The 15,920-nt window shown below is 48.9% G+C and overlaps 1 protein-coding gene across 1 annotated transcript in view; it reads left to right on the plus strand.

Annotated features, from left to right (window-relative positions):
• Positions 1-353: 353 nt before the first annotated feature.
• The window catches only part of KY (kyphoscoliosis peptidase), a 44,089-nt gene continuing 28,522 nt past the window's right edge, over positions 354-15,920 (plus strand). Inside the window, exons 1-3 of the mRNA XM_042956716.1 lie at positions 354-489; positions 3,544-3,606; positions 7,430-7,492. Coding sequence (XP_042812650.1) covers positions 354-489; positions 3,544-3,606; positions 7,430-7,492 — 262 coding nt within the window. The remainder of the gene's footprint in view (positions 490-3,543; positions 3,607-7,429; positions 7,493-15,920) is intronic.

Consider the following 15,920-nt stretch of genomic DNA (forward strand, 5'->3'; position numbering starts at 1 on the left):
CGGGAGAAGGGCTCTGGAACCCGGGACGAGCGCTCCAAGCGCACGGGGTAGGAGGCGCTAGAGCCTGAGGCTACGCCGCCCGCGGCCTGCGTGCAGGTCAGGGCTCGGCCCGGGATTTCCTTTCAAAGGTGACTTAGAGCGGCTTCATTAGGGTAGCGCCCTCCCGGGCGGGCCCTAATGGCGTGTTTGGCAGAGTCAGCGAAACGCGGCGCCCAGAGGCTCGGCGGCGGGGGAGCGCCCTCTCCCGCGCCCTCGCGGTCTCCCGCGCCGGCCAGCGGCGCACACGGGGCCATTTGCAGCGCAGGCAGCCTCGAGAGCGGCCGCGGCGCAACGGCGGGGAGCGAGGCGGCACCATGGAGCTGAAGAAGGACAGCAACGCCGTGTCCATCGACATGCTGTTGATCGTGCACTCGGAGAAACGGCGCGCAGCGCACGGCACGCACTCGGACCGGCAGGCGGACCCGGGCGCGCTGCCGCAGCGCAGAGGAGGTAACGAGCGCCCGGCCCGGGCCCCCAGACCCTGGCACCTCGGCCTCCTCGCCTGGGGCCCGCCCGCCGGGGGGCGCCCCACGCGCCCCCGAAAGAGGCCAGGGAGACCGACCCTCTCTCCCCACCGCTGCCTGCTCCTCTTGCTCCTCTGCAAGCACTGGCGTGGCGTCGCGTCCCGTCCCGTCCCGTGGCAACGCGCAGCCCCGTGATTGCCCCGGGTTGACTCCCTGTGCTTCCGTCACCCCCGGGAGCCAGCTTCCTCCCAGCCACTCTCTGAAGGGTGCACGACAGGGTTGGAAGATGCCTGGGAGGAAGGGGGCCAGAACCTCAGTCCTGACCCCTGGGTGACCGAGGCCTGCTCCTCACATGGCACTTTGTAGAGCTCAGGGGACCCAAGGGAATCTGTGTGCTGAATCAGACTTTGAGACGGGGAGCTCCCTTGGTGTCCTTGCACAACTCATGGCCTCAGTTTCCCCTTTCTTGAAGCCTCTCTCAGCCCCCTACAGTAGAAGGCATAAGGGTGGTGTAAAAGGCTTGCTAGAGTAAGCTGAAAATCTGCTCTCTCCGCTCTCACAGATCTATTCATTTTACTCCTCCTGTAGACTTTCTGAGAAAGGGTAGACTGGAAAAATAAAGTGACTCTTTATAGAGCAATTGTGGAAAGCAGCACTCAGGCCTCTGTAATCCCAGAGGAAAGGGCACACTGAAGAGAATACAGATGGAGAATAGGGGATGTTAAAGCCCCTCAGAAGTCCTAGGTGTATGATGAGGCCATCCCGAGCCTTCACGGGGGCTGGTGTGAGGTTTGTGCTAGGTTGACGGAGGGCCAGTGCTTTGGGACTGATGTTTTAATAGCCCTTGGTGCATTGCACATCCACCTGCCACCTGCCACACTGAAGCAATGGTGCCTTGAATGGCTTTGCCCCCACCAGTCACATAGGCTGGACCTGCCCCATGGTTCCTTGTGACCTCTTGGGGAGGAAGGCAGGGAAAGAAATAGATTCTGGAGAGCTGAGAATGTTGATAGGTACTCCGATCTCCCGCGGGATTTGAGGCCAGTTGTTTGGGTTAGTTGGTTCTTCCATTCCCAGAGCTGCTCCCAGGAGAGGCGGAAATGCCCCCCACCCCGCGTATTTGTAATGAGGAAATCGGCAGAGGCCCTCTGCCCCTTGATAGAAAAGAGGCTGCTTCTACTCTGGACACTGCAGTCTGAAGGCCTCCCCCTATGCGTGGCAAGGCCAGAGGACCCCCACAAGGCCTGGCTCCAGGCCAGCCTGTGAGTCCCTCCCTCCCCCGCCCCCTCTGATCTCATCTCTCCTAAAGGCTCCAACACTAGAAAGAGAGGGCCTTTCAACAACACAGGGAAGCCTCGGAAATGCCAGGGATCAGGACTGGTTCAGAGGTGTCTGACCCCTAGCACTAACCCTACAGGACTCCAGACCAATGCATTTCACACTCGACCATGATGCAAGGCAAGAAGTCCCTGCTTGCCAAGCCCTTTCTGCTAGTTTCCTCCACAACTTTCCTGACGGAGGTTTTTTCCCAGACACTATGGCAGTGCAGAGACCAGTGTCACTTATTTACAATCAGACAGTTCTGTACCAGAGTATAGAAGAGTGAGAATGCACAGCCTCTGAGGCCTGCTGGGCAATGGTGATGTCCAGGAGACCCCTGGCTAAGCCAGCCTACGGGCCCACACAGCCTAAGGCAGGGAAACACTGAACTAGACAAGCTTGTTCCAAGGCCTCCTGTTGGTGCACAAGATCCAAAACGCCCCCACACCTCTTCCAGGCATCTCCTCCTGTCCCCCCACTGCCCCCAGCCCAGGTCCTTGGCTCTGCAAAGGAGGGCCTGAGCTCCATTACCGTCACGGTGCAGAGGACTGGGTGGCTTTCTGCTCTGTCCTTGTGGCAGAAAAGAGTCAGAGGGAAAGGAGGCAAAGGCAGCATGTGCCAGGGATCTGGGCTGCCAACAGATGCTCTCTGCTCTTTCCCTCTATGGCCCTAGCATTTTCCATTGTGCAGTGCTTCTCAAAAATATGCCTGGGTGCCCTCACTTCCTGTCATATACCCCCTAGCCATGGAGGAGGTAGCCTAAAGTCCCCTGCCCCAATTCAGGTTTCATTCCCAAAGTCAGTGTGATGTGTGTATTCTACTCTACATGTGTGTCAGCGAGGGTTCTGAGCCACAAGCCCCAGATCTTGCCTGCGGAGAGCTCTGCAGAATAGAAGAGCATCAGGAAGGGACAGAGGGACTTGAGGAGTGGTTGAAAGGGCTGGAGAACCAGGCTAGAGGCACAGCTTCCAGGAAGAGTGCCATAAGCTGCACAGCAGGGCTGGTCTGGTGAGGAAACCTCTGTTGCCACCAAGGAGCCCTAGATACTCCGTCCTCACCAGGAACTTGATTTTATTGCAGCTGCTCCCATTGCCAGAACATACGCCATTTCTGCGCCAGGAACTCGACCTTGCAGCCACCACTTTCAGCCAGGACCAGAGAGAGAGTGCGCATGCACTTCCATTCCCTTCCCTCTTGCATCACCAGGTCCCAAGATGGAACCAGACGCAGGTGCATCTGACTGGCTGTGCCTAAGCCACATACATCCATGCTCTAGCTGCAAGGGAGGCTGGGAGAGTAGGCAACAATCACTTGCAGTTCCCACAGGGATGGACCATCTTTGCCCATCCCCCACCTCACATCATGACCCTAACAGTGGGAGATTCACCACATACAGGAAGAGAAAGGCAAAATCAATGGCAAACATCTTCTACAATAATACTTCCATTTTTAAGAGGTAGAGATGTGGAGTGAAGAATAGGCATCTGCACCATGAAAATTCTCCCTGGATGATGCTGATAACCAACCCCACCATCCTTGGAAACCACTGTTTTAATATTTTAAAGTGCATCTCATTCACAGGCAGTCCCCCTTGAATCCTGAGAGAGCCAAGTTCCACCAGCCCCACTTCACCCCAGATACATTTGCAACTGACCTGTCACTCGCTGGCCTGGGTCTCCCGGCCACTGAGAACCTCACTCCAGACCTTGTTATCCCACAGGACTCCAGGGTGTCGGAAATGGAATCCGGAGATGGCAGAAATTCGAAGGAAATGACGTGCATGGTAAATTCTCTCTTTTCATTTTGTTTTCCTTTCAATCTCTGTAATTCAACACATTGAAAAATGACTGGAAGCATTAGATTTCACATGTTCGAAAACTGGCTCTAGACATCTAACCACTCAGGAAGTAGCTGCTCATGACTCAGCAAAGCTCTGGGGCTGCTGTGACTCTAGAAAGTTTTCCCTGAGATCAGGTCCCCCAGTTTCCTGGACGCTGTGAAGGGAGGGGAGCAATTCCATAAGGTTGAGCACCCACTTGTTCACTGGCTATATATAGGGAAGGACTTAGCATCATCTGGCACGGTGAGGTTTGAGTGTGTTCCCATTGGGGGTGGGGCTGCTTATGTCATGCAGGGCAACCATCTTTGAAATTTTTTCCAAATGGAGAGGACAGTGGCCTGCTTTGGGACATTATTGCTCCAGGCCTAGGGAGATGGGTTCTATGGTTCCCGGATGGCCTGGGACCCAGAATACAATAAGCTCAGAGAAGTCAGTTTCCAAAGCCTCCTTTCTCTGGTGCCAGGCATCTGTTGCCCTGCAGGGAACAGGCCCAGGACATCTCTGGGAGTGCCATGCATGGACTGACTATACTAGGCCTTATTGTGTACCTTTCACAGATTCATTAGCCCAGCTTCCAGAACAAACATCAGTGAAACTTCACTGTAGGCACATGAGAATTCTACTAAGAATTAGACCTCCACTCCCAGAGCTCCATCAGGGGGCTCAGTCAGACCTGGGCCCATCAAATGCCAATGTGAAGATACCACCCCCCCATGACCCTCTGCAGATGGGGAATCAGGACCCCAATTGCCTAAGACCAAACAGCTATGCTCTGCGTCCTGACAGTAACAAAAGGGAAGGATGAAATTCTGAAAGTAAATTCATTCACTCATTCCCTTAATAAAGCTCTACAGGGCTTACTTTGTGCCAGGCAGGGATCCAGTTGTTGAGATGAAGATAGGAACGCTGCCCTCATGGCACCACATTGATGGTTATAATCATGATGCTTTTCACTGCAATAGAGTCTCAACTCCCTGGAAGTGAAGAGCTTTCCTGTGTCCCCTGCCCTGTGCATGGGGACACGTTGTCCTTAAGACATACCCCTGCCCTGAGGACCACCCCTCAGGGTCCTGGCTAATGGGCATACATGGTGGGATGGCTTCTTTAACTTTGTTACGAGGCCATAGGGCGATAGATGCATCAACTCTGGCTGTACTGAAGCAAATGCCAAAGTTAGCAAAACTATGCTTCAGGCTCATGAGAATTATAAGAATCAGACCACCAGAAACCTGTCAGCTGCAGAAATGCACAGCAGCTGGTACAGATATGCACTGCTTGGCCTGTGTACAAGTGGGTAAGTGGGCAAGTGGGTTGCAGTGGGAGGAAAGAGACAAGGCATCTTCGTTTGTTACAGCTCTCTCACCTTGAGTTGTCTGAAATTCATCTTATGGCTTCTTGGCCACGTTCTTACATTAGAAGATTGAAATATAGTAAATTTATCCTATTTTTACCATCTTTAGCATCCCTGGTTTGAGGGAAATTTAGTGGAAAAATACAACAAAATAAATAGGATCATGGGGCACCTGGCTGGCTCAGTTGGTGAAGCATGTGGCTCTTGATCTCAGGGTTGTGGGTTTGAACCCTATGATGGGTGTAGAGATTACTTTAAAAAAACATAAAAATATTTTTTAAAAAATAATTAAATAAAGAAGATCACTAAAGTAGTTCTTGCAAAACTACCCGAGAACGGAGAGTTTCAGGTAAATGGAGGGCTGGAGAGAGGTTCTACAGAGGCCTTGAGCTTGGAAAAAATGATGGCTGCACCACTCCACTGATACATGTAATTTAAAGTAAAATTTTATTTTTATTTATTTTTCAAATTGCACGTTTGCATGCATGCAGAAGTTAAAATTACAGCTTTTTTTCTGTGTTTTCTAATGGCAAGATTCTGGGTACATACTTGCCTTGCTGGTGCCCAAGGCACCCAGCCCTGGAAACTGGACGGCTTTCATCTGCAAAGGAGGCAGCTGACGGCTTATGCTGGTGGAGTGTGCACAAATGTGGCTAAACATGGAGCTGATCCAAAAAGGCACATGTTCCCCCTCTTGCTGCCCTGTGCACTCCTTGGGCTGGGGCGTTGGCAGGGTGGGGGGAGCCTGGACTGCTCCAAACTTTTCCGAGCAGCAGGTGTTTGGGCCCAGCCAACCCCACTAGCTTGCCCAGCAACGGGCTTCCCCTACTGTGATTGGCTGCTTTCCTTGGTCCTGGCTGAAGTCTGCCTAGCAGCACAGGGACTGACACCCCACAGCCACAGGGAAACCAATTGTGCAGCCCTGACTATAAATACCCACAGCAGCTATGCCAGCCAATCGTCCTCCTTGAGGATTCCCTCCCAGATCCTGTTTCTTTCATCGGCCAGCCCAGCAGAGAAGTAGCCAGCTGTGCCTGAAGGAGGTGGCCTCCCTGTCCTCGCCTAAGTCTGGCCTAGAGCTCCAGACCAGCACCACCCTGGATTGGCACACACAGTGCTCCTAGCCCTTGGCCAACCCACCGACCTCAGCCCATGGGGTGAGGGTCCTGGCTGGGCCTGCTCATAGGAGAAGGCTGGAGCAGGCAGGTTCTCCAGGGCAAGACCCTGCCAGCTGGATCACAAGTCCAGCCCAGCTCAGTGACCTGCCTACCCACCTTGACTGGCTTCTACCTAGGCCAAGGTGTGGGAAGCACTGAGTGGCAGATCTGATTAGGTCCAGGGAAGTCATCTGAATGGAACCTGCTTAGGCCAGTGCCCCAGAGGCATGCTTATTTCCAGGCCCAGGCAATGGTCCCAGTGGCTACTTCCAATGTCAGGCTCGACACCGTTTCTGCAGACCAGTGTGAGGCCAGGGGAGAAGGTGGCAGGTGAGGGTGGTAACAGTGGGGGAACCCCCTGCTGCCACAACCCTGGCCCTCCTCCAGCCCCTCCCTTGATCCCTCTGAAGCAGCCTCAGCAAGACCAGGCCACCACAGCAGCTGTTAAGGGAAAGATGTAGCAGAAGGTGTTGCATCCCATAGGAGGGGCAGGTAAGCCTGTGGGTTCCCCCTTCATGGCCTGTGGCAGGAACTGGGCATTTCTCCACAGCAAGCTGACCCCACTAGGCTCTGAGGACAGCTCTGTGTTCCAGGACATAAATACCCTTCGTGCATGGAGAGAGCTATCACATAGCGGATGCCCTGCAAATGTCTCTAAAACTGACCCATGCGGCAATCACCCCAACTCCTAAGCTAGGAAGGCTGCCCCCACTTTTCTCAGAGGAGGAGGTTGAGCTAGGAATCAGGAGACTTGGGGTTCAGATCCCAGTCTGACCTACCCTGGCAGGAGGATTTTTGGCCAGAAGTTAAGCCTCCAGGCAGCAGGCTCATCTGCTGTAAAATGGGGATAGAAAGGCATGATGATCAGCGAGGCATCTTTTTGTATTTTGGCAACTGAGCCTGGTGACACTAAAGTTGGGAGTTATGGTTACTCAGCCCACTGGAGCTGTCCCCACCTTATGGACAAGAAACCCAGCCTCTGCTGGCACCTGCTGAGAGGTGTGAGGGTGTGTGCACACGGGTTCATAGTCATTTGCCTCTGCATTCATGTGTGGAACTGTGCCTATTCCCACGTGTGTACACCATGGGGATGTGCTCGTGGGTGTGCGCATGGTTAAGCCAGGACTGGGGTGAGCTTGACCCCCACCAGCTCACCTTTCTGGCGGACGCACACAGCTCCTTGCTCCTTGCTTTGCCTGGGGCAAACTCCTCCACGGTCCCTGTGGCCACTGCAGGTCCCTCTGTCTTGCGTCTACAGGAAACCTGGCGGAGAAACAACACCCTCAGCAGACCCAGGTCATCACTTCCTACGACAACCAAGGTAAGGATTCACTGCTACCCGTGACCTTTCTTCCAGCTCCTGTGTGGCTGGATCCGCTGCCCAGGCCAGAGACAGCAAGTGCAGAGCACAGACTGTGGGGAGCAGGATCCCCTCTGCCCTGTGGACATTGGAGCACCTTTTTCTTCTCCCTCTCCCCGTGTCCCATGGGAAACAGTGAGAGGCTGCATGGGATAGAGTGATAAAGTCCTTGGGCCACAGAACTCACAGCTGTCCTCTTCACCCTTGCTGTCTTCACTATAGCCAACATTTATGAGTGCTAACCGAGTGCGAGGCACCCTGCCGGTCCATTTACATAATTATTCTCATGTAAATGAAGCTTACCTATCTGATAGGTCCTCTTAACTGTCCTCAATTTACAGATGAGTAAACTGAGGCTTGGAAAAGTTGTCATATGTTCGAGAGCACATGGCTGGTGAGAGTCAGAGCTGGGGGAACCTGCCCACCCCGCTACAGCCACCACCAAGGCCTCAGCTGTTAACCCTCACACAGCCCTGCTTCCACAACGACTCTGGAAACCGGCCTCCGCACTGCCTACCCACTGTCCAAGCCTTCCCTCCTCCTGAGTCACACCGGAGTCTGAGTCTTCCAGGGCCCTCCCCACAAGGGATGAGTTTAACTCGGCAAGGGGAAGTGAGAGGGCCCTTCCCTGAGAGAGCTCTTCCCTGAGAATCCTCACTTTGCTGGGATGGGTTCCGGGGCTCTGGGAGGACAGGCAAGGGCATCACCATGCTGACTCTGCAGTTGACCAGATCTGAGAACACAGGGTATGTGGGGTGGTGAGGCTACAGTGATAGAGACGGGAGGACTTTACAGCTCCGGCTGGAGGGGAGGCCAGGTTAAATAGAGACTCCCACCCCCTACTCAACCCCTCCTCTCCCCCTCCCCACCAATAACCTCCCACCTTGGCCTCCTGCTCTGCATTAAAGACTCAGGGCCTGGTATCTATCTGAGAGCTCTCATAGACTCAGCCCTAAGATTTCACCCCTATTGCTCTCAGCACTGATGTCCTAACTTGTAAAGAAATTATCTGCTCGTGTTCAGGGAGCAGTGACAAAGTAGGAGTCCCTGGAGGACTCGGAGTCTCTCACGGAATCGCTCTCAGAATCACAGACTAACCCACCATCACCACAGAAAGGCACTGGCAGGCGGTGAGGAAGGGCCTGTCAAGATGGGTTACCAGCACGACACCGACCAGTGTATCTTACGGCAGAACTCCGGGGAATATGGCTCCACAGCAGGCCCCCCTCAGTGGGCCCACCACAACCTGCCCCCTGCCCTGAGCCCTGCAAAGACAAACCCAGGCCCCCCTGCTTCCCTGAAGTGAACTAGCAGCACACAGCTCACCACAAAACAAAAATAAGCAATACCTCACTAAAAGGAAAGTGGATTAGCCACCGCCAATCTTGCTTAGTTCTGGCTACGCCCCCTGATAGGGCCATGGTGTTATCCCCATTTGTGCACAAGAAAACTGAGATGGGGTACTGTGGTCCCCGAGTCAGGTACACCTGCCAGACCTCCACACTGCACTGTCCCCACAGTGTCCCAGACAGACAGGAGTGGTATGGGACCCACCAGACACCAGAGCCCCACTTGGCACACCACACCCTGGCTCTCATGAGCCACTCACATTCCACCCACCTGCTCTAGGGGACAATCTGGTCCTTGACTCCTCCAGTTTCTAGAGGCTGCTGGCACTTCTTGACTTGTACACCTGCACCACTCCATTCTCTGGCCCATTGTCACATGGCCTTTTCTCCACATTAGTTTAATCTCTTGACTCTGTTTTATGAGAATCCTTGTGATTACTTAGGGCCTGCCAGATAATCCAGGATGATCTTCCTATCTCAAGATCCTTAACTTAATCACATCTGCAAAGTCCCCTTTCCTATATAAGGGAGCATTCACAGGTTCCTGGAATTAAGGCATGGATATCTTTAAGAGCCGTTATGCAGCCTACCACATGGGTACAATTTAAAACAGAGTAGTTGAGAAGGTGACATTTGAATAAGGGAGGAGGTGAGGGAGCAAGCCATGTGGGCATCTGGGAAAGAGCATCCAGGAGAGGGAGCACCAGGTATGATAAATTTTATGCAACAGCTGACAAACAGATCAGTGGAATCTCGGATCTCCATGCGGAAGGGTGCTTCAGAAGATTAATCTGTAATGGGTGTGTGAGGGAGGAAACAGGAGGGTGGTTGCTGGAGCCCCTGTGACTTGGGGCCCCAAAAGTGGTTCCTGAGGAGCCAGTTTTCTTTTGAGGCTTCCTTTCTTGCCGGTCATGCACCCTTGTCCCCAAGCAGACACTCCATTCCTTCTTTGGTCACGCAGGCACTGGGGTCAAACGGCCATGTTTCCAGATATGGGATGCTCCTGTGGAGCTCCGTGCTGCAGAAGGGATCATGAATGGCCCCGTGTTTTCAAGAGCCCGGTGAAAGCCGGGGTCGGTCAGGGCTGCGAGAGACACCCTTCATCACCCCCTGGCTGGTGTCCCAGCCGTCTCAGCCCACTCAGCTGTCAGGTTGTCACCTGGTGACTCGGGCTGCTGAGTGGGCCTTTCACGCTGCGTCCAGTGGAGCCTGGCGAGGGTTCTGCAGAGTTAGACTGTCCCTGTCATCATCCAGCATGCTGCTCTTGGGCTGTCAGAGCACTAGGCTTCCTGCACTGAAGCGGACTACCAGTCCCTGGGCTGAAACCACGCACAACCCTGCTGAACACCTACCCTGGGGCTCTTTAAGGGCGTTTTTATTTTATTTTTTTTAATTTTTTTAACGTTTATTTATTTTTGAGACAGAGAGAGACAGAGCATGAATGGGGGAGGGTCAGAGAGAGAGGGAGACACAGAATCTGAAACAGGCTCCAGGCTCTGAGCTGTCAGCACAGAGCCCGACGCGGGGCTTGAACTCACGGACCGCGAGACCATGACCTGAGCTGAAGTTGGACGCTTAACCGACTGAGCCACCCAGGCGCCCCTTTAAGGGCGTTTTTAAATTACAGATGCTTTAGCTGAGGCTTCCTGACTCTCAGCTACTGCAGAGGAACATTCCAAGGCAAGGAACCCGGCTACTAACCTGGGTACGGTTATTAACCCGGGTTCCAGGTACAGAAAACGTTAGTGAGCACCTTAAGTCAAGGATAGCAAGTATCTAACCTGAATCCTGCAGCCCTAGGCACACAGACACCACCCCCCCACGTGTGCACGCTCACACACACTCACATTCATAACACACACACGTGCCTGACAGTCTTTGCTAATTGATCAACACTCCAGGCAGCTACTTGCAGCCAGTCAGAGTTAATGAACAACACGAAATCTGTTTGCCATCTCTGCATTAGATATTCTGAGCAAATTAGGGCTTTAGACAAATCCTGATTCAGACCTGCAGAGACCTGGGGAGAACCCACTGGAGGGAGAACTCTCCCGACCAGGTAAAAGGCAGACCCAAGGCAGTAGGGCCATGGGCAGCGACGTCCTGGGACTTCCTGATGCATCTCCGGATCTGAGGGCTTAAGAGGAAAGGACATGGAGCTGGTGGCACCTGGGGCAGGGGCCTGGGAGGCACTTCTCAAGCAACTGCTGATATGCTGCTACTAAGACAGCCAGGGCTGCAGCCTCAGGAGTGGTATTTCGGTGACAACTGGTAGAACCAGGGAGGGACGCCATGAGAGAGCCAGCCAGGTGACCTGAAGTCCCGGGAAGGACCTCCTGTGGGTTTGGTCGTGACTGTTAAAATTGGTGCAATGGTGTCTGACTATAGTTAGGTTTTAGATCTTATTTTAAATTTTGCTCCAAATGATGTTCCACTCTCATTCATTGGAAATTGGTCAAATTAATTTTCTTCTTAGATTAAGAGTTGATGTGATACGGGAATATAGTAGACTGCAAAATCTTACCATTTCACTCCTTTAGGGAGCACAGGGCTCTCCAGTGACTGCTGCTCACCTGTGACAGCACACCCAGGCCCAGTTTCTGGGGCAGAGAGGCCTCCGAAAATGCCCTCACACACCTGTGTGTGACAAGAGTGGGTATCACACTCCCACAGATCAGGAAGGCTAAGGAGCTGTGTTTTCCTCAGCAGGGGGCTGATGAGCAGCGCCTCTTTGGGGGAGAGTCAGGAAGTGGGGCTCAGGAGGATATTGGAAATTGGGCCCCTGTCCAAGAAGGGGGAGGGAAGAGGAAGTTCAGGAAAGAGAGAAGGGATTGGAAATGGTGCTAGGTGGAGGTTGCAGAACAGGACCACATCCGGGTGTGAGAATACCTCAATGTCCACCTTTACCACCGCTTTACCAGTACCTAGTTTCTCACATCACTCATTCTTGGACAAAGAGCCAGGGCTGAATTGGGGGTGGTTGGAAGCGCCTGTATGTTAGATGTGAGAAGTTGGGGGAAGAGGTTTGCTGTTGACTAAACCAAGTTGTTCAGTTCTGCACCTTCTTTAAGCTTCTGGAGGTTGTTGCAGTCCAGCGTTTTCCAAATTGTGTTTCACAAAACAGTACTGGGTCAAACTAGCTTCTTCTCTGCAGGACTTCTCAGAGCATTACACATTACGACCCACAAAAAGGGAGACAGTAGGCATGTTTCTCAAATCCTTTTCTTGTAAAGCATCTTGTAGCCAAGTACAGCTTGGCACCCACTTTGAAAAACACCCGAAAGTGTTTCAGATGGGAAAAGTAAAAAGGCAAAGGAGAATAGACCTGTGCTTCACGCAGCATGGGAAGACACACAGGAAGTGTTTGCTCTTAGCATTGACACTCGATCCTATAACCAGAACTGAATTATGCTTTAAACTCTGAAATGCTTAAAGTCTTAATTATAAAGTCACACACTGATTTTCTTTGACAGTGAATGTACTAGAAACTACCCTCAAAGTGAAGGTTAACCCCTTCAAAGTAATACCTGGGAAGGTCACATTGTATCTTATTAAGTTGTTTGAGAATTACCCTCTTTGGCATGCAGAGCAAGTTTCTGAGCTATACAAGATAGTCAGTATTGTCATTCTGTGAAAATCATCGCAATACATTTAGCAGGGAAAGGGTTAGTAAAAAGAGCTCTTACAAAACTAATAAGGAAAAAATAATACAACTAGGAAAATAGGCAATTCACAAAATAAGAATTTCAAATGGCAAATAACTATATGAAAATACATTAAAAATTAAATGCACAAAAATGAGATGCCATTGTTCATTAATAAAAATCTCAGAGATTGATAAAATCACACGTCAGTGAGTATATCAGTGATCTATTTTTACATTGCAAACCACCCCAAAACTCAGGGGCTTAAAATAATAAGCATTTACCAGCTCACAGGTTGGCTGTGCGTTCCCGCCTGAGATACGCCCAGTTCATCACAGGTCTTGGCTCGGCTTGCTCATGTATTTGTGGTCAGCTGGTAAGTTGGCTGGAGACCAGGTAGGGTAGGGTGGCCTCACCTGAGATGCCTCTGCTCTGTTCCACGTGGTCTCTCCACCCCCAGCAGGCTAGCCTGGGCTCATTCACACAGCAGTTGTGGCTAGAATCCCAAGAATGAGAGTGGAGGCTGCAAAATTCCTTGAGACCTACGCTCAGAGCTTCCCCAGGACCCCTTCTGTTAACATCCCATGCTAACTAGACAAACCAAGTCCTATAGATAGCCCAAATTCAAGGGACAGAACAAAAGACCTCTCGTTGGAAGTACGAAGTTTTGTGATGAATTTTGCAATCAAACACAGTAAGAATGAGCAAAATGGACACTCCCTTGTGCTGTTGGTGTGATCAACTGATAAAATCATTCATGGGAAGTTTGCCAAAATACAGCAAAAGATCCATATTTAAAAATGTATTCAAAGGGACTGATTTGAAAAGTGTGTAGAGATGTGTATAAGAATGTTCATGCATCACTGATTCTAATAGCAAAATATTTGGGAGAAGTTAACTATCCAACCAAAAGGGATTGCTTATATGGATTATAAACGATGTGCAGAATAGAGTACTATCCAGCTCACTTAAAACGATGACATAGGACCAGATTCACTGACGTGTGAAGACTCGAGAAGGAAGCAGGTGTTTACTATAATCCTGCTCTGGACTTTGAATTTCCATTTTGTATCATTCTGGATCATCCAGTTCTTGTTTTAATTCTTCTCAGGCTTGTTTGCTCAACTGGTACTTATATTTATTTTTGTTTTATTTTAAATTACTAAAATTGAATTGTCTGGCATATACTTGCATGGGTTTTAACGCATACAGAACGCATGCTCATATTCTGACTACTACAGTCAGAATACAGGGCAGTTCTGTCACCCCAAAATCCTCTTGTGCAGAATGTCAGTGGTTACATCCTCCTGTCTCTCCTAAGAGTTTCTTTGTATTGTTGAGAAGTATTCCTTGATATGGATGTACCATAGGGTGTTTATCCATTCACTCATTGAAGGACATTTAAGCTGTTTCCAGTTTGGGGTGATTATGAATAGAGCTTCTATAAACATTTGTGTATATGTTTTTGTATGAACAAATGTAAGTGTTTATATCTCTGGGATAAATGTTCAAGAGTGCAGTGGTTGGGTCAGATGTTCAGTGTATGTTTTGTTTTATAACAACCTGACAGACTGTTTTCAGAGTTGCTGTATCACTTCACAGTCCCACCAGCGATGTCTGAGAGGTCTGATTTATCCACAACCTTGTCAACGTAGAGTATTATCACTATTTTTTATGACTTCTCTTCTAATAGGTATGATATCTCATTGTGGTTTTAATTTGCATTTTCCTAATGGCTAATCATATTGAACATCATTTGACGCGCTTATATGCCATCTGTAATCTCTTCTTTTACCCATTTTCTAATTGAAATGTCTTTGCACTTTTGTAAAAAATCACTTTGCCATATTTGTGTGGGTCTATTTCTTAACTATTTATTATGCTCCATTGATCTATATATCTGTCCCTTTGCCAGTATAACACTGTGTAATGACTGTAGCTTTATAGCACATCTTAAAATCAAATAGCTGGTTCTTCCAACTTTTTTTTTTTTTTCAAAATTGGTTTGCCACTGTAGTTGCTGTATCTTTCCATCTAAATTTTAGAATTATCTTGCCTATATCTAACATCTATAAAATTCCTGTAAGGAGTCTGAATGAAGTTGCATTAAATCTATAGATCAATTTAGGGAGAATTGACAACAATATTGAGTCTTTCAATTCATGAGCATGGTATGTCTTCCCACTTATTCAAGTCTTCTTTAATTTGTTTGATCATAGTTTATGGTTTTCAACATACAGCTCTTGCACTTTTTTTTTAGATTTATATTGAAGTATTTCAATTTTTGGAGCTATGGGAAATATTGATTTTTAAATTCAATTTCCAATCATTTATTGTGACTATAAATAGAATAGATTTTGTATCTGACCTTGTATCCTGTGACCATGCTAAACTTACTAGTTCTAGGAGCTTTCTTTGTAGATTACTTGGTATTTTCTACACACATAGATATGTCATCTGTGAACAAGGAGAGTTTTATTTATTTCTAATCTATAGGACTTTTATTTATTTTTCTTTTTTTCTTTTCTTCTTTTCTTATTTCTTATTCTTTTTCTTGTTTTATTTCACTGGGTAGAACTTCCAGTGCAATGTTTGTTAGGAGCAGTGAGAGTGGACATCCATGCCTTGTTCCAGTCATAGGGGGAAAGCATTTCATTTTTGACCATTAAATATGCTGTTAGCTGTAGATTTTTGTTAGACACTCTTTTTCAGATTAAGGAAGTTCCCTTCTATTCCTAGTTTATTGAGAAGTTTCATCATGAATAGATGTTAAATTTGTCAAATGTACTTTCTGCACCCATTGAAATGATCATGTGGTTTTTCTTCTTTGGCCTGCAAATATGGCAAATTGCATTAACTGGTTTTCAGATATTGAACGAGCTTTGCAGTGCCATGGTATTCTTTTACTATATTGCTGGATTTAATTCTAATCCTAATATTAATTCTAATATTTTTTGAGAATTTTTGTGTTCATAAGAAAGATTCATCTGTAATATTCTTTTCTTATACTGTTTTTGCCTGGTTTTGGTATCAGATTAATGCTGGCCTCATATAATGGGCAATGAAATATTTACTATTCTGTTTTCTGAAAGATCTTATTTAAAAATTGATCTTATTTCTTTTTAAACATTTGTTAGAATTTATTGGTGAAACCAACTGGACCTGGCCTTTGTTTGTTCCTGGAAGATTTTGAACTACAATTAGTTTTCAAAATAGATGTAGAGATATTGAGGTTTTCTATTTGGGTGAGTTTTAGTAGTTTGTAGCTTTCAAGGAATTGATCCATTTCATCTAAGTTGTAGAATTATGTGCATTGGGTTGTTGGTAGTATTCCCTTATTATTCTTTTAATACATACAAGATCTGTAGTGTTCTCATCTGTTTCATTTCTGATATT

This window comes from Panthera tigris, chromosome C2 (genome assembly GCF_018350195.1).
Source record: "Panthera tigris isolate Pti1 chromosome C2, P.tigris_Pti1_mat1.1, whole genome shotgun sequence".
Lineage (NCBI taxonomy): Eukaryota > Metazoa > Chordata > Mammalia > Carnivora > Felidae > Panthera > Panthera tigris.